At 25.7% G+C, this 19,729-nt stretch overlaps 2 protein-coding genes and 1 long non-coding RNA gene across 3 annotated transcripts in view; 2 read left to right on the top strand and 1 right to left on the bottom strand.

Annotated features, from left to right (window-relative positions):
- LOC117167403 overlaps positions 1-12,484 on the top strand; it is a 16,601-nt gene extending 4,117 nt beyond the window's left edge. The window contains exons 3-7 of the mRNA XM_033352303.1: positions 4,356-4,463; positions 4,551-4,914; positions 7,960-8,142; positions 11,630-11,796; positions 12,179-12,484. Of these exons, the coding sequence (XP_033208194.1) occupies positions 4,356-4,463; positions 4,551-4,914; positions 7,960-8,142; positions 11,630-11,796; positions 12,179-12,308 (952 nt within the window). The 3' untranslated portion in view covers positions 12,309-12,484. The remainder of the gene's footprint in view (positions 1-4,355; positions 4,464-4,550; positions 4,915-7,959; positions 8,143-11,629; positions 11,797-12,178) is intronic.
- The window catches only part of LOC117167404, a 26,509-nt gene extending 9,027 nt beyond the window's left edge, over positions 1-17,482 (bottom strand). The window contains exon 1 of the long non-coding RNA XR_004466391.1: positions 17,369-17,482. This is a non-coding gene — a long non-coding RNA (uncharacterized LOC117167404). The remainder of the gene's footprint in view (positions 1-17,368) is intronic.
- The window catches only part of LOC117167402 (acetyl-coenzyme A transporter 1), a 27,327-nt gene continuing 24,667 nt past the window's right edge, over positions 17,070-19,729 (top strand). The window contains exon 1 of the mRNA XM_033352302.1: positions 17,070-18,108. Within this exon, the coding sequence (XP_033208193.1) occupies positions 17,899-18,108 (210 nt within the window). The 5' untranslated portion in view covers positions 17,070-17,898. The remainder of the gene's footprint in view (positions 18,109-19,729) is intronic.

The raw sequence follows: 19,729 nt of genomic DNA, 5'->3' as shown, positions 1-19,729 counted from the left end.
TTAAATGATTAACAAAAATGATAAATTTTCAAAAAACAAACGAAAATTTGCAACTGAAAATATGAATTTTCAACAAAAAAGTTAATTTTTTACCAAATTATTAAATTTTTAAGCCAAAAAGACGAATTTTCTGCAAAAAAGCTGAATCATCAACAAAAAAGTCAAATGATGAATAAATAGTTGAATTTTTAACTAAGATGATGAATCTTAAAACAAAAATGAATTTTTTCCAAAATGGTTTAGCTTCAAGCCAAGTATTCGATTTTTGTACAAAAAAAATGAATTCCCATATAAACATGTAATAATAGTTAATATTTTAATTTGAAAAAATTATTTAAAATTTCTAAAAATAGCTGAGAATAGAAATAGCTGACAATAAATTTAGACCAATAAGAAAACTTCCTACCAAACTAAAAACTAATTTTTAACAAAATATATAAAGTGTCAACAAAAATAGATTACGTTTCAAATCAAAATTTCAATTTTTTAACCAAAAGTCGAATATTTATATTTTCAGTATAAAAGTTTAATGCTCGAACAACAAAAAATTAATTTCTCGAAAATTAATTCAATTTCCAACCGAAGGAATGGATTTTTAACTAAAATTATAATGTTTAAAAATTAGTTCGACTTTCAACTAATCAGTTGAATTATTGCCAAAAAAGATTCATTTTAACAAGCTGGTTGAATTTTTAACTAAAAAATATTAATTTTTAACAAACAATATCAATTTTCTATTCAAATAAACGAAGTTCTAACAAAACACATGAATTTCCAACAAAGTAATTAAATTTTCAACTAAACAAAAATATTTTTTTTAAGCAGGCGTGCAACAGGTACATTTTTATTTACAAAAAAATATTTAACAACAAAAAAGCGAATCATCAACCAGTTCAGTTTGAAGAAAAAGATTAATTTGTAACAAAATATTTGAATCCTCAATCAGAACAGATAAATTTTTAACCAAGCAGTTAAATCATAAGACAAAATAACAAATTTTTTAACAAACAAGCTTAATTTTCTAGCCAAACTAACGAATTTTCATCATAATACATTAATTTTGTACCAAATAGGTGAATTTTTAAATTATAAACAGTGAAAGAAAAATGTTCTACCAAAAATGTGAATTTTTAACACAATTGTTATGTTCTACCAAATTAGTCAGTTTTCAAATATAAAAGACAAATTTCCTATACAAAACAGCTGTATTTTCAGCCTAAGAATAAATGGGTTTTAACAAAAAAACTTAATTTACGCACAATTAATTGAAGTTTTAACTAACAACAAGAAAATTCATTTTTTACAAAGTAGTTCAGCTTTATACCAAATAGCTGATTTTTCAACTGAAAAAAAGAATCATCAAAAAAACATGGAATAGTTAATATTGAAACAAAAAAATATTTTCATTTTAAATCAATTACCAAAAAATAAATAAATTTTACATCAGAGAAGATCAATTTTCAATTTAAAGTATCAATTGTCAACCAAGCAGTTGCGTTTTGAACCAAAAAGTATAAATTTTCAACCAAGAAGATTAACTTCTTATCAGAAAAGAAAATTTCTTAACAAAAGGCATAAATTTTCCGCCAAAGAAAAATTAATTTTCAACCAAAAATAGAATCTATACATTTTCAGTGAAGAAAATTAATGCTTAACTAAAAAATACTTTTTCGCAAAATAGTTACATTTTCAACTGAAGTAGTTTAAATTTAAACTAAGCAGTTGTATTCTTGGCGCAAAAATATGACTCTTTAATATAATTGTTGCATTTTCGACAAAATAATTAAATTTTTAACAAAATAATTTAATTACTAAGAAAATAATTATATTTTTAAGCAAGTACTGGAATATTATTAACCAAAAGAGATGAACTCTGAACCAAAAATGTAATTTAATTTAATCTTTAAATTATATGAATGTTCTCAAATAAAACAAATAATGTCTGAAGGATTTAATTAAAAGTACTCTCAGTCTAATATCAATATGTAAAAAATGTTTCATCCGATTTGTTGAATTTCCAAGCCAAAAAGGCCCAAAAATATAAATTTTGCACCAACAACAAAATAAAAATAACGAAGTTTAAACAAATAGTTAAATTTTACACCAAAATAATCAAATCTTTAACGCAAAAAGACCCATTTTTATTTTCAAAGTTCAATTTTCAATAAAGGAGAGTTAACTTTCAACCAAATAGTTGAATTTCCAATTATTGAAATAATGTCAACTATTATATTTTTCGTGAGAATTTATCTATTTTGGTTGAAAGTGTATTTATTTCGTTAAAAATTGAACTATTTTATTTTGTTAAAAAGTGGCTTTTTATTTGAAATCCATATTTTCGGTTTGAAAATGCAACTGTTTTTTTAGAAAATTTATCTTCCTGATTTAAAAAGTTGAAAATTTAGTTAACATTTTCTTTATTTCTTTCTTGGTTAAAAATCCGAATTTTCGTTTGAAAATTGATGCTTTTTGTTTAAAAAATCTAATTTATTAGGTTTGCGAATTCAACGTTTTTTAAATTACTTTATCTTTTAGTTGTTGTTACTGAATTCAACTGTGTTTAATTTTAATCAGAATCTTTTTGGTTGAAATAATATCAACTATTATATTTTTCGTGAGAATCTATCTATTTTGGTTACAAATTTATTTATTTTGTTCTGAATTTTAATTTGAAAATTGATGTTTTTTGTTAAAAAAAGTCTAATTTATTATGTTTGACGAGTTAAAATTTTTTAATTTCTTTATGTTTTAGTCGTTGTTGCTGAACTTAACTGTGTTTGATTTTAATCAAAATCTTTTTGGTTTGAAATAATATCAACTATAAGATTTTTCGTTGAAAATTTATTCATTTTGTTAAAAATTCAACTATTTTAGTTGGTGAAAAAGTAACTTAATTATTTAAAATCGATATGTTCGGTTTGAAAATGCAACTAAAATGCAATTGTTTTATAGAAAATCCATCTTTGTGATTTAAAAATTTTACAATTTAGTGGATATTTTCTTTCTTTCTTCGTTGAAAATTCGTATTTCCGTTTCAAAATTGATCTAATTTGGTGAAAAGAATCTCGTTTATTTTTGTCGAAAATTCAACTATTTTTAAGTTCCTTCTTTTTTTGGTTGATATTTTTATTTATTTCTTTGTTGATATTTTTCGTACGAATTCATTTATTTTGATTAAAGATTCGTGAATTTTGTTAAAAATTCTACTATTTCATTTAGTTGAGAGGTAACTGGCTTTTTGAAAATTCATATTTTTAATTTGAAAACCCAGCTGTTTCGTAGAAAATTCATCTTTTTGATTTAAAAAAAGAAATCAATAATTCAGTGGAAATTTTCTTTCTTATTCCAAATTCGACTTTTTGGTTACAAAATTTATCTCTTTTGTTAAAAAAAATAATAATTTATTTTGGTTGAAAATCTAACTATTTTGGTCAAATACTAATCTTATTTGGTTGACGATTCAGCTTTTTTGTTAAAAACTCGCCTTTTTGGCTGAGTTCAACTGTGTTTGATTTTATTCAAAATCTTTTTTGCTTGAAATAATATCAACCATTATATTTCTCGTTGAGAATATTCATCTTTTTGGTGGAAAATTCATGCATTTTGTTAAAAATTCCACTATTCTATTTTGTTACAAAGTAACTTTTTTGTTAAAAATTCGGTTTAAAATGTTAGTTTGAAATTACAACTGTTTTATAGAAAATTCGTCTTTTTGGTTTGAAATTTTAACAATTTAATGGACATTTTCTTTCTTTTATGACTCAAAATTCGGCTTTTTCGTTTTTAAATTGATCACTTTCGTTAAAAATATCTCACTTTGTTGTTGCTGAAAATTCAGCTATTGTGGTAGAAAACTAACTTGGCTTGTTTGAGGATACAGCTATTTTCTGAAAATTTGTACTTTCTATTTAAAAATTCAACTACTTATTTGAAAGTTGATCTGCTTCGTTAAAAACACAAATATTTGGCTAGAAATTGAACTATTTGGTTGAAAATTCATGTATTTAAAAAAAATTTAACTTCTTTAGTAGAAAGTTGAGAAGAAAATTTTAATTAAAAATTCGTCATTTTGGCTTAAAAATTAATTTCTTCTGGTAAAAAAAATTCATATTTTTTTAATGAAAATACAACTGTTTGGTTAAAAATTTGACTGAAAAATCCTACTTCAACTAATGCCTATTTCTTTTTAAATTAAGTTCCTTTGAATTGTCATCTTAGAGATTTCAATTTTTACATTATAAAATTAGTTAAATAAAAAAAGTAACGTGTCAGGTAACATGAAGTTACTTTATCTAATAACTATAAAGGGTTATTAAAAAAGTAACGTACCCAACACTGACAGTTTATTATCACAGAAGGTACGGATGGCAGAGTTCGAGTTACCCCACAGGACCCGGAGATAATAGCGGAAGGCACGGGAATTACGAAAGACCTTACGCCGGAAGTCAAACCACTTCAGACAGGTAACTCACTCAAGCCGGTAATTACCCTAATTATTCAGAAAAATTAGGCTTTATGAAACGAAATTTTGAGAGCTAAATAAATTACAGATACCAACGCCCCCCTTATGGTAGCGACATTTACAACCAAGGAGGCGACAAAGCCAATTTGAATTTTGGTGGATCTGGAGTAGGCAACAAGTTTCCTGGATTGAGTGGATCGAGTATTTTGAACAAATTTGGGGCAATTGGTAATAAATTCAGCGCATTGGGTAACAAATTCAGTGCGTTGGGTAACAAATACCCTAATACGGGTGATAAATATGGTGGAGTTAATTACGGAGAAACCGAATATGGAAGACCAGGATATTATGGATCTTCAGCTGGTTACGGAGATGGTCATGAATTTGGTACTCAAGAGTCTGCATTTGGAGAGGGATCGGTTCCTGCTACTAATCATTTAGCTACCCAACAGGTAGATTTACGCGATTTCAAAGAAATCTATTTGAAAAATTAGAAAAAGATTTACAGGGTATCAACTTTTATCGCCGGAAAACTGTCCGGTCTTTTCTCGGTTTGATAACTTTTTCCCAGTCATTGAAATTTAAAAGTTCGAACTGTTAAAACTGAAGATTTATTTATTTAAAGTAATCAAGACTAAAGGGCAAATTAAAGCAGCCAAAATGTAAGTCTTCTGGTTTTTCGACTTTCAAAATTAAATCTTTAAAACAGTTATATATAAATAACTGTTGTATTCTTGACCAATTTTTTCAGTTTTTGGAAAGACGAATTTTTTCGAAGGAAATTAAATTTTCAAAAGAAAAAAAATGAATTAAGCAAAATAATTGAATGTTTATCAAATAGTTGAACTTTCAACAAAAAGAGACAAATTTTTAACAAAAATAATAATTTTTTAGCAAGTAGTTAAGTTTTCAAGCAAAACAAAATTTAGACAGCAGGTGAATTTTTAACAGAAATGTATATTTACAAGCAAGAAAGATCAATTTTCAACCAAACATTTTAATATTTGAAACATCTAAACAATTAGTAGAACTTTTAATAAATAGATACGCATTTTTAACTAAGAAGGCGAATTTTATAGAAGGCAGCTTAATTTTTAACCAAAAAGATCATTTTAAACCAAGAATGAGGAAATTTTAACAAAATAATCATAATCAAATGTTAAAAATATATATTTTTTCAATTAAAACAGTCACATTTTTAACCAAATTTGTTTAACTCTGAAGCAAAAAAGATAAATTTTTAGAAGAAATTAATATTTTGCTTGAAAAATTAATTTAAAGTAAACATTTGAAAATATTTCAAATAATATCCTGAAATTTCAAAAAAGGATGTTGAAAATTTCAAAGCAACATTTTTTTAATTTGCAAGATCACAAAATTCTAGAAAAAAATCAGCTAAGTTTAAGAGATATTTAGAAGTTTTGAAAAGATACAAAAATAATATTATTTAATACAAAATGTACATTTTTGAATATTTCAAACAAAAAATTTAGAAGCTTTTCAGGAATTTGTATAGGTAATTGAACAGATTTCAAAAAATTTCAAAACATTTACAAAAACTATCAAAAAAAATGTTAAGATATTCAGGCAACTGTTTTAATTTTGCAGAATTTTTTTTAGATCTTAGGAGAATTTCGATTACTTCTATAATACGTTGAGAAGTTTTTAGAAAAATAGTAAAAAGTTTCAACAAACTTTTTAAAAATGTCGATTTTTGAAGATTTTTAAATAATATTTTAGAAATATTTAAAGCAATTCTTTATTTTTCAAAATTAATTTTAAGAGAATATTAAAAAAATTATGAATCTTGATAAAACATTTTTCAAATTGTCAAAAATGAATCCGTGTTTTTTTAAACAGTTTTGGGTATAATTGGAGTTAGCTAAAAATATATTTAGGAATTTTTAGAATTTTGAAGAGATTGAAAATATTTTTAATTTTTCAAAGTTTTCTGAACATTTATCAAATATTCATAAATTATTTCCAAATGTCAAAACCTCTAAAAAAAATTTAACTAATCAAATTTTTCCTAACATTAAGTAAAATTTTCTAAAATAAAAATTCTTATAAATTCTCGAGATACTTTTTCGACATATCTGAAATCTTCGAAAATATTTTTGAGTTTTATCGTGAAACCTAGGAAAATTATATTTATGTAACTTTAAAGCAAATGGAGAAATAAATTTTTCAAATAATTAGACATTCGAAATTTTTATTTTGAGTTAAAAATTATTTTTTCTTTCAAATCATAATTTGCCCAATTTTTTAATTCTCATCATAATGAGAAGGTATTAGTTTTATTTATTTATTTTTTTAAACAGAAAAATCTTTTTGGGTTGAAAATTTAACAATTTTGTTGAAAATTTGTCACTTTTGGTACCAAATTTAATTTTTTTTATTAAAATTGCAAATGTGTAATTAAAAATGAAAATTTTTTTTTGCTGAGGTTTCAACTATTTGGTTGAGAATTTGTCTTTCTGGGTGAATTCAAATCAGTCAAAATTTTAATTACTTTGTTAAAACATTATTTTCTTTATTGAAAATTTATAATTTTAGTTTAAAATGTGTCTGTTATGGTAAAAAATTAGACTTTTTGATAAAAAATGCATGTTTTAGGTCAACAAAATTGTTTTAAGGAAAATTCATATTTTCGAGTTTTTAAATTAAAATTTATGTATAAAATACGTCTCTTTCGGAAAATATGTATTTTCGTTGTTGTTAAAAATAGAACTGGTTGAAAAAGAATCTTTTCTGATTTATAATTCGACTATTTTGTTAAAAACTTGCCTTTTTTATGAGTTTAACTATTTTTTGTAATATAAATCTTTTTAGAATGGGATAATAACTATTACATTTTTAGTTAAGAACTCACCGTTTTTCGTTGAAAATGCATTCATTTGGTTAAAATTTCAATTATTTGGTTGAAAATTAGCTTTTCCGCGGACATTAATATTTTTGACTGTAAAAGTTAAATTTTTATAGAAAATACGTCTCTTTTGGAAAATATTTGTCTTTTATAGTAGAAAATTAATCTTGTTGGTAGAAAATTCATCTACTTAGTTGAAAATTAACCTCGAAATCAACTTTTTGTGGAAAATCCATATTTTTGAATTACAATATTCAATTTTTTGTTGAAAATATGTCTCTTTCAGAAAATATTAATTTTGTTGTTAAAATCACAGGTGGTTGAACATGCATATTTTTTCGTTGAGAATGCAACTATTTTGTTCAAAATTTTTCTTTTTGAATGAGTGGAAGTATTTTTATTTAAAATAAAAATCTTTGTCAACAAAAAGTTTACGATTTTCCACAAAATTCTTAAGAAAATTTTATTGATAAAACCTTAAGCACAAATAAACCAATAAAATAAATAGTTATTCCAAATTTTTATTTTGTATTCAAAATTATTTTGCAGCTCAAACCGAGAAACTGCATGATAAAAATCCACATGATGATGCTAGTACATTATAAAAACTAGTGAGCTTTAATTATTTCAGGCTGTTGCTTTAAAAGCCCTCGCGGGTGTAGCTTTGATCGGCGCTGCTGCAGCTTTAGCAACAAATCCCGTCCTTCTACCTATAGGCGTCCTCTCCGGTAGAAAAAAACGCGATGTCAATGATCATTTGGATAAAGAAAGTACCGATTTTCCTCTCAGAGTATTGAAGAATTACGTTTCGAAGGTATACAGAAATCGTTTTTAAAATAATTAAGGACATGTACCAAAATATCACAAGACTAATTAAATTTGTTATATTCGGCGGGTTTATAATTCAAAAATGTAAATAATCTTCTGTGATTTTGGGAAACGGTTCAAAATATATAAGGACACGTCTGCTTGGCCTATTTGATTTTTTATTTTCTTTAAATCGTGCAATTTTATTCATTTTTTATTTGGAATGTAAGTAAGAACAGGGCTTTAGTGCCCTAGCCAAACTCGAATGATTAAAATGAATTAAATTGCATTATTTTAACAAAACTAAAACCTACTTGGGCCAGATAGATGCACCATCGTATATTTTGAATCATTTCTGATAATTTCAGCCTAAAATATACATTTTTCTAATTATAAAGCTAATGTATGTAATGAGATGTAATAAATTGTTTACGCAGCAGACCTTCGTGCCCTTAATAAGATGCTTGAATCCATTTCAAATCAGACTGTTTCTACAAATCTACACTGGCTGCTCAAAAAACCGACATTCAATTTTTGGTAATCAAACCCCTCTGCAAGCCACCCGATTTGTTCTTTTTTCAGACAAAGAAATTTCCTGTTTTTTCAAATCAATTAACTTTAATCCTTGGCACAGTGGGGCATACAAAATTTTTCTGGACAAATTAGTCTGAATCTTACAATTTGCGAACCGATTTTTGAATTTTTTTATATTAATTCCCATTTGTTTCCCAATACTTACATTTATGTGAAACATCAATATATCAATGAAAACACTCATCACCAATAATGTTTACAAGGCTATAATATTTTATTTTTATGTGGACAAATTAAATAGTGCAAGTGCTACTTTAAGATTAAAACAACTTGGAGACTTTAATTTTCAATCATTTGTTCAGAACATACGTAAAAAGGCATATTTTCCACTTTTTTAAATTTAGAGTAATCCTTAACTTCATAAACAAATTTTATAAACAAACACATATTTGACAATTTTATTTTTAATTTTTTACATAAATTTGATGAACAAAAACAGATTATCGTCAACTTTCAACTGGAAAATTTTGATTTTTTAACGTACAGAATTTTAAATAACTTTAAAATTTTTTGGCTTATAATACTTTATCAAAAAATAATATTTTTTGAATTTATAAACAATTTTATAAACAAATTCACGAATTGACTACTTGTGAACAAATTAATGAGGCTTTTTGTTACGAAATCGACTGCTAGTAACTCAGCAAGGACATTATTCATTGGAAGACTTTATATGGCGACAATATTTTTCCTGGATTTAAATAAATTTTATACAAAAATACAAATGCAAATTTTTTAGTAAGATGTTAGAGCATCATCAGCGAATAATTTTCCTAGGTAATTAAAAATTCATTATTTTGTAAAATCGAAATCTTTCAGTTGAAAACTGAAGAAAATTATATTTGTTTATCTATTTTATTTAAACAAATGACAAATGCTATAAAATATTAACAAATGGTACGTAAGCATTGTTTTTACGTATATCGCGAGAAAAAATTTTTAAATAAAATCTCCACGTTTTTTTAATGTTGAAGTAGCACTTTCACTCATTATTAAAAATTAAACCAATTTTTTCAAATCCTTAAACCGACTAATTATAATTAGCTGTTTTTTATTATTATATTTAATTCATTAATTTAATTAATTTATATTTAAATATTATTGTTTTTTTAATCATCATTTGTGGCAAGTGTTTTAACTGATATAATGTTTTATATCAGTATAAGTAGTTGCAAAAAACTGTGATCATTTATAAAAAAAATGTTAATTGTCAACTTCTTAATTAAGACATTAATTTTAAAAATGAAAAATCGGCTCGCACAGATCTCTTTTAAATTTAGTTAACTTTCATTTTTTTAAATGCTAAAGTCGGATCAAAATTGTAAGCTCTAGACTAATTTGTGAAGAAAAAACTTTTTTTTTCAGAAAACTTGAGAAAAAAAGTATTTCTTAAGAAATGTTTAAGGAATAATTTCCACCCAATAACTTTTAATTTCGTCCCTCCAATCCTCTTACACTCTGCTAGAAAATTGCCCAAAAATCCAAAATAGCAGTTTTACAAACAATATAAAATAAATACAATAAAGATAATGCATGTTCATGAATAAAAATAAAATACTATCTTTAGCATCAATTTTACGTGAAGCTGTTGTTTTACATTTTTGGGGCAGTTTCCGGACATAATAAACGGTGATTAAGGGGATCAACATTAAAAATTAAAAAATTAAAATTAAAAAGTCGATTGAATTAAAAAAAATATTGTATGTAGCATGAATTTTACATAAAACTTCTATCTTACGTTTTTGGGGGAATTTTCCAGACACAGTAAATGGCTTAGGAGGTTACGGGTAAAAAATAATAAATACAACAATTGAAATCAAAAAGTCGATTTAATAAAAAGAAAATAGTGTCTTTAGCATGAATTTTACATGCAACTGCTATTTCACATTTTTTGGGTATTTTTCAGGAGAAAATAAACGTGGGTTGGGGTGTCAAAATAAGAAATAAAAAATTTTAAATAAAAAGTCGATTGAATATTTAAAAAATTCTTCTGGTCACAAAAATAGTCGAACCTGCATAAAATTCGCAGTATTTTTCCCCTATAAAAAGCCAAATTGAACAAATAATTATTGACAAAAAGAGTAAGCGTAGATTTTTGTGAAAATCGTCTTTTTATAATTAACTCAAAATTATTATATTCATGGGCAACAGTATAGAAAAGATTTGTTGTGGTTTTGCGAAAAAATACCCAAAATAATAAAAAATGTTCCCATTACTGGGCAATTCAATTGAAAATTTTTAGTTTTTTGTGCATCGAAAAAAGACAATTTTAATTTTTTTAGTCAAATTTATGAAATCAAAAACTATAAATGAAAAAAGTAACAAAAATTTTGTCTGCGAGATACATTATTTTAAAAAATGATGAAAAATCAAATCTTGTTAATTTGTACGTAAAATGCGAAACAAATTTTCGTCTTTTTGTTTGTTAATGTTATTTTTAATGATCTAAGGAAACGCGTTGATAGTTTTATGTTTTAAATACATTTTTTTCATAACTTAAAAAAATGTACACATTTCTTTAATTTATTAAAAGAAGCATAAACATTTCTTTCTTTCATTTTTTTGTACAAACTAACAAAAGTGCATGTTTTTTTCATTTTTTGCAATACTATATTTCGAGAAAAAAAACGGTGTCTCACTTATTTTCCATCAAAGGTTATGTATTTCGATAAACTGTACCTAAAGAAAATTTTTTTAAATGTTAAATTTAAAATTCAAAATTTCTTTATCGATTGGCCCAACTGTGAGAAATTTGTTGTTGTTGAACTTCGTAATTTTTGTGTTTTTTCGTCCCACCCTGGCGTAGAACCTGCCTGACTTGAAATGGGTTCAATCAAGATTACTTAACAGAAAATAATTTTATAATTTATTTATTATCACTTTTTTTGATAAAAAAATAGAATACTGACCAAAACTTTGGATCAAAACTTGCAATCACTCCAAATTGTGTTGCTAGACTGGCTTGCGAAGTGCAAAAAGATTACATTACTGATTTGAAAAATCACGAAGATATCTTGAAAGAAGACAAAAGCACCTTTCACAGTTTGGAACACTGGTTTATGAACCTGTAAGTATTTTTTTTATTATTCGAAGAATTAATATTTCCGTCCGGATTTTTGTGCATGATGGAAAGTGTAAGTGGAGTGAATGACGCCTGAAATGAATAACCTTGGATACTAATTGGCCCGAGTGGAGAGCTTCACATAATGACTTTTTGAAACTCTTCGCCTGGGATGATTGCTAGAGAGATTGATTAGATATCTGGGTCGAATCTGCGTTGCGGAACGAAAGTGTTATTTAAATAAACATGGGAATTCCAGGTTAATGTTAAAATCTACCCCCCCCCCCCCCTTCCCGACACCTCTATATAACCTCGTAGAATTCCTTTCCTCCCTTTTCTCATATAAACAGCATGATCCGTGACGTATAACAATAATTTTTTTTTTCAGAGTCCAGAAAAATATTCTCGATGCTGACTACGTAGATGGAAATATGAAAAAGTTGATTAAGCTGGCCACCCTCGTTGGTTCAGAAGGGCGGAATTGTGCAGTATTTACATGCAGCCTTTTAGCAAAATAGAGATTTTTATATCAAAGAAAAAGTGTTCTTTTTTGTGACAAGGAATATTTTTTTAAACGTACATATTTAGAAAAGATTTTTGCCTCATTGAAAACTTTAAAAATTTTCTCTCCCAATCTGTTCAAACGTATACATTTTACAACAAAAATATTCATGTCTTTTTGTGTACTACTTCGCATCGCAAAAAAATATATCACCGAAAACAATGTGTATGTTATAAAAAAATACAATTAGTATACATCAAATTCGCTCTCGAGTAAAAATAACATAAGTATGTATAAAGAAAAGAATAGAAAATATTTTTGGTTAAAAAAAAAAGGTTTCCGTTAAGTCGTTCAAACCTCCTCGCCCAGAATTTCCGTCCCCTACTTCCCCTACAATCCACTTCTTCCCCTGCCCTCACGTCACCACTTATCATTCCTTCATTTACCTCCCCCCCCCCCTCATTTCCATAATTTTCCCTCATTTCCCCTATTTACCCTCATTTACCCTATTTACCCTTTCCTTGTGAGTTGTGAGTTAGAAGTTCGTATCTCTTCACCCAGGGGCTAGGCTCAGTAGGGCTAAATGAGGTGTCCGTGGACAAATTAACTTTTAGTCCAAACTATTCGACGGCTTTTGAATTTGTTTTTAAATTAAAGTTTTTGAAATTGCTAACAAAGTTGTTGAGGTATATTTAAAAAAAAAGTTGTTAAATTTGTTTTTATTTAACAAAGAAAATTCTTTTTTTTTTAACTTGGAAAATGCCATTTTGTGGGAATTTATCCAATTTTTGCGAAAGTACAGAGAATTAGTGAGGAAACTTGTCTTGAAGTCGATTTCATAAGAAACAATATGGCCAATTATACATTTGTTCATTACATTTTTTAACAAAAATTACTAATTGTTAAGTGTTAATAAAAAATAATTATAGAGAGCTGCTAGCAAGACATTAGGGATTTATTTCTCTGAAAAAACGACATCCATTTGTTGAAAAATGGCTAAACAATGAATTTGTTTATTTAATTTGCTTAAACAAATAAAAATGATTTCTTTTATAACCAAGTATTATATCAAGAGGTATTTTTAACATATCTGAAGTTGATTGAAATCAAAACGAATTCCTTTTAATGAAAAATGACAATATTATGCATTTGTTGATTAATTTTGTTTAAACAAATAACACTGATTTTCTAAAATTAAAGAATCGCAAAAAAAGTCTATAAGCAAGATATTCATTGTCCTTTCTGTTAAAAGAACGGAACAAATCTATTTGAAAATGACGAATTTATGCATTTGTTTACCAAATTTGTTTGAAGAATTGATTGAATAGTTGATTAATTTGTTTATAAAAATTGTAAACAATTTTTCAAATAACTGATACTGCTGGAAATCATTCAACATAAGTTTCCCCACTAATTCTGTGTACTTTCGCATAAACTGGATAAAGTCCCACCATAAGGCATCTTCGATTTTTTTTAAATGTACTTTCATGGTTAAATACAAAAAATTAAACAACTTTTATAAAAATATGCCTCGAGAACTTTGTTAGAAATTTCAAAAGGTTTAGTATAAAATAAAAAATTCAAAATAGGTCGAATAGTTTGGGCTAACAGTTAATTTGTCCAGAGACACCTTATTTGGCCCCACTGTGCTACGTAACTCGAAAAAGTAACACGTAAATATTTTAACACATTTAAATTGAAAACTTTACAAAGAATACAAAGAACCTATTTTGACACACACAAAAACACCTTTTTATTGTCTAATGTGGGCCAAAATATTTTTGTTGTCACCAAATTTTTTTTTGAAAATGCAATCATTTATTTGAAAATGTAACTAAGTGGTAGAGAAATAATTTCTTAGCTTCAAATCAGACTAAGTTAAACAGTTCACGCGTTTTTTAGAAAAGGCAGGTATTTTTTGAAAATTTGTCATTTATAGTATGGAAAATTAATCTTCTTGGTGGAAAATTCATATTTATAAATAAACATAAATTGAAAAAGAAACTATTCTGTTTTAAATTCATAATTTTGGTTGAGGTATCAACTTTTTTATTTACAATTTCATTATTGTATTTGAAGTTTATTCATTTCGTTAAAAAGTAATTTTTAATTGCTAGTTCAACTGTTTTGTTAAACATTTGTCGTTTTGGATAAAAAATGTATATTTTTTAGCAGGATATTTATCTATCTTGGTTTGACAATTAACTCTTCATTTAAAATTCTACTTTTCGAGTAAAAAAATTAACTAAATTATTAAAAAATCATCTTTTTAGCTTGTAAATTCAACTGATTGGTGAGAAATTCAAATAGTTGATAAAAATTCATGTTTTTTGGTCAAAAATCAACTTTTTCGTTGAAAATTCAACTGTCTAACAAAAAAATGGTCTTTTTGACTTCAAACTTAAATAGCTTATTAAAAAGTGCAACTGTTTTGTGAAAAATTCGTCTCTTGTAATCCAAAATTCATCTAATTTGTTTGTAAAATTTACTGTTTGCCTACAAATTTTTTTACCAATTTAATTATTTGGTTGAAGTTTAATTTTTTGGCTTGAAAATTGAAGTGTTTTTTTTAAACAACTATATCATTGAAAATTCGTTTTCAGAAATTAAAAATTCATGTTTTTGTTAAATTTCACGATTTTTATTGAAAATTGGACTTTCTTCTGAAAAAAATCACCTTGTTAGCTTCAGAATTCAACTATTGGGTCAAAAAACCCATTTAGTTAAAAAATTATCTTTGTAAGCTGAAAATTGAACTATTTGGTTAAAAATTTAATTACTTGGTTAAAAATTCATCTTTCTTTTCAAAAATTAATTTTGTTCTTAAAAATTACATTGTATTCAAAAAATTCTGCTTCTTGGTTAAAAATAGAACTCTTTGGTTAAAAATTCAATTCTTTTCTTAAACGTTCATCTTTTTTAGTAAGAATTTAACTTACTCTGAAAGAAATCGTCTTTTTGTCATTAAAATTTAAATATTTTATTGTGAAATCTACAATTTGGTTACAAAAATTTTTTGTTGAATTATTTGGTTGAAAATGCAACCAGTTTTTAGTTATATTTAAACCTATTTTCTTTGAAAATTCTCTTTGTAATTAGAAATTTAAAATATTTCGTTAAAATTGCAACTGTTTTTCGTTCAATTTCAATTTTTTGGAAATTGGACCATTTTTATGGAATTTTAATCTTTTTGTATGAAAAATTTATCTTTCTTGGTTATAAGTTCAACTACATATTTGGTAGAGAATTAACTTTTTTGGTTTAGACTTAACCTTTTCTGTTTGAAGATTTGCCTATTTGTTTATAAATTCATCTTTTCAAGTTGAAAATTCACCTATTCGGTTAAAAATTCAATTGCTTTGTTAGAAATTCAACTCTTTTGTTCAAAAATATATTTTGCGTTTAAAACATCAATTTTATTCTAAAAAATTAGTCTTTTTGGTTCAAAAATTAAAGTATTCGGTTAAAAATTTTGTAAATTTATTAAAAATTCATCCTTTTTGTTCAAAAATTAACTTTTGTGTTGAAAATTTAACTGTCTTCTAAAAAATTTGTCTTATTGGCTTCAAAGTTCAACTATTTATTTAAAATTGAAGAAAAAATTCGTCTCTTGTAATTGAGAATTCTACAATTTGGTTGTAAATTCAATTACTTTGTTAAAAATGTATACTTTCTGCTCAAAAATTAACTTTTCATGTTGAAAATTGAACTGTGGTTTCAAAAATCAACTATTTCGTTGAAAATTTGTTTTCGAAAGTTAAAAATCCATCTGTTTATCGAAAAAAACTCTTTTATTGAACATTTGACTTTCTTCTAAAAGCTTCTAAAGGCTTTAAAATTCAACTATTTGGTTAAAAAATTGTCTCTTTTAATTGAAAGTTCAACTATTTAGTGGAAAAATATACTGTTTTTTTTTCATTTAACTATTTAGTTGAAAATGCAACTGTTTTTTGGTCGAAGATTAATTTTTTTAAATTCGACAACTTTTATTGAATTTTAATCTCTTTTGTTTGAAAATTCAACTGTTTGTTAAAAATGCATCCTTTTGGATTAAAAATTCATATTTTACGGTAGTCAGTTATTGTAGTAAAAGTTTAACTTTTTTGTCGAAAATTAACTTTTTTTCTTAAATTTTTCATTTGGCATTCAAATCTTCAAAAATCGTTTTTATTTTTCTAAAAAATCAGAGGGGAATTATATTTAATTAAAATATAAAAAAGGGACAAATTAATTATATTTGATAAAAAAAATAAGTATTGAGAAAAATTGGAGATATAGGAATTTTTAATGAGGACAATTTTAAGCTATTTTATTAGTTATAAATTATTTAAATAAGTGAAAATAAACAGATATTTAAAAGTTTCGGAAACAAAAATTGATTTTGAACGAACTCAAAAATCATTACCCTACATTTTATCTCGTGCGCATGCATAAAAAAAAGTAATCGTTGGCGCGCTTATTTGAAATTTAAAAAAAAGCACCTACTTATTAACTTTTATTTATTTAGAATAAGAAAATAGTATGTAAATATAACATTCTTTTGCTGTATTTTATATTAAAAAATATCATTTTCAAAATAAAGAAGATATCTAAAAAGAAAACGTGGGATTTTCACTTAAAAATTAAAATTGTTGAGGTGACGTGTCCCAAGCTCAAACACGTGGCACAGTCGTTCCGTCGCTCGGTAAAAAACGACAATGTAACAAATCAGGTAAGTCCACACGCTCAAAGAATGAACTAACCAATCAAAAAGTTTCCCAAGTGACGGTGTATTTCTGTACAGTAGTGCACTGTATTTTCTTAATCTTCTAATTAGTAATTAAAAAATCAGTTAAATCCATTTCAATCCGATAATTACTTTAACTAATCAACATAAACTGGCAGTGAAAGAACTTAACCTCACTAGTTTAAAAGATGACATTTTAAGAGAAAAATAATACGTGGGATATCAAACAAAAGAAGCATTAATGTCACGAACTCTACATTCGTCGGATATCAGTTGATAAGTGCGTGAACTTGTAGAACTTTTCATACATTCTGCTCCGAATGAATGCAGTGAACAAATTTGTGACATACCTGTTTGTTGTCAACGTGTTCTGTTGCTGTCATCGCTTCGAACTGTGTTACATCTGCGGAAAATATTTTGACAGCGTGACTTATTTCAACAGAAAAAATTGTTTGCTCTTTTTGTGTAGTTCGTGGTTCAGTTTAAACCTAAGTTTACCGTAATGTGGAATACAGACACGTTTCAAAGAGGTTAAAACTAGAATAACTGCACTTCGCTCATTAATTCGTTTTTTTTTATAAATAATGCATGTACATGTATTGGAAACAGAGTAGATGTGTGAATAATGTCGACGTTTTTGACAGTGCCGTACAATAAGCATCGACTTTTGTTTTTTAAATCCTTATTCTTGTGCATGTTGCCGTATGGAAGTTTCGCGACATAACCTATAAACTGACAATACATTTTGAAGCCGCGAACTTTACTTATATACAGAATTGTGCAACCGGCTTTCAGAGCTTTAGACTGAGATTTCGGAAAAATCATAGGAACAGGAGTTTGTTATATTTTTAGTTGGGATTTTAGAAATCAGGGGGAAACAATGAAGAGAAGAATGGAAAAGGAGAACAAGCTCGAAGAAGGTTCCGGTGAAGTCGAAAATCATGAGCACCTTGAGCAGGGGGACATACGTGGTGATGAAAGAAGTATTGCTATTTTATTTTTTCTGTACCTTTTGCAAGGTATACCTCTTGGATTGAGTGCTGCCATTCCTATGTTACTCCAAAATAGAAGTGTTTCCTATCGTCAACAGGTGAGAATCACTCATTTCCATTTTCTTATTTCATTTTTTAATCGAGTTCAGAATTCAGTGACGAGATTTCCTAATTTTTTTTATCGCGGTCGTAACTTTCTGATTTTTTTTCTATTTCCTGATTTTTCATTCCCGAAAACGAAAATACGCGATTTATATTGCCTAAAAAAATCGAGTTCTAAACAGTATTTATAAAAATATATTGTGAAGATTGTACACGATTATTTAAATAAAAATATTGAGCTTGAAAAAGTTATTTTTTTAAATTCATAAACTTAGAAAATGAACATATAAGTTTATTATTTTGTTCAAAATCCCACTTCGTTAAAAACAGCAAAGTCATTCTTTTTGGCTGAAAATTCGTCTTTATGGTCGAAAACTCCACTATTTGCTTCAAAATTTATTTTGATATTGAAGATTCATCATTATAGTGGAAAAATCAAATATTCTTTTGAAAATTAATTTCTTTATCTTAAAATTTAACTATTTGGTTTACATTTTTTTATCTTCTAAACAATTATTGTTATTCACTGAAAATGTAACTATTCCATTTTATTTTGGTCCGAAATTTATCTTCTTATATGTGATATCATGTATTTTGTTAAAAATTCCTAATTTTTTTTTGAAAAATTAATCTTTATGGTTGAAAAGTCATCTTTTTGTTCGAAAATTCAACTATTTTGTTAAAATTTTTTTATTGAAGTTTTATCAGAATCGCAAATGAATTGATTTTGTTGAAAATTAAATTTTTTCTTTGTATCTATTTGGTGGTAAAAATCATTTTTTGTTCTAAAAATCCATTTTTTTAACTGAAAATATAATTATTCCAGTTTTGGTTAAAATTGATCTTTTTATTTTAAAATTGATGTATTTTGTTAAAAATTCGTCATTTTTGGTGAAAAATTAATCTTTTTGATCGAACATTTAACTGTTTGATTCAAAATTAATTTTTTGAATTGAGCATTCAACATTATAGTTTCAAATTTATTTCTTTTGTTGAAAATTTAACTACTTAATTACAAATTAGGTATTAATTGAATGAAAATTGTTTTTTAACTACAAATTTAAATTTTCATTTTTGGTTGAAAATTTATTTTAATTTGTTTGGTTATAAATTTAACTATTTTGTTCATATTTTTTGGTTAAATGAATTTTTTTATGGTTTCCAATTAAAAGCTTTTGGTTGGAATTTCAACTATTACATTTTTCTTGGAAAATTCAACTTGTTTTTTTTAACTCATGTTTTATTCTAAAAATTCGCCTTTTTTAGTATAAAATTAATCTTTCGGTTGGAAAATTCATGTTTTTAGTCAAATATTTACTTTTTTATTGAAAATTTATATTTTTGTTTTGAATATTCAATTGTTTTTAGGAAAATTCATATTTTTGACATAAAAATTCCATATTTTGGATGGCATTTTTTTCTCTACTTTTTTCTCTTCTCAAAAATTCGTTTTTTGTTGTTAAAATATAATTTTTTAAATGAAAGTAGAACTATTCTTTTTTTTGTGGAAAATTATTCTTTGTGGTTCAAAATTCATCTTTTTGTCCGAAAATTCAACTGTTTGGTTCAAAATGAAAATTTTGTATTTGCAAATTCATAATTTTCTTGAAAATTTCT

The sequence above is a fragment of the Belonocnema kinseyi genome, chromosome 2 (genome assembly GCF_010883055.1).
Source record: "Belonocnema kinseyi isolate 2016_QV_RU_SX_M_011 chromosome 2, B_treatae_v1, whole genome shotgun sequence".
Classification (NCBI taxonomy): Eukaryota; Metazoa; Arthropoda; class Insecta; order Hymenoptera; family Cynipidae; genus Belonocnema; species Belonocnema kinseyi.
This window is presented reverse-complemented; position numbering and strand designations above follow the sequence as displayed.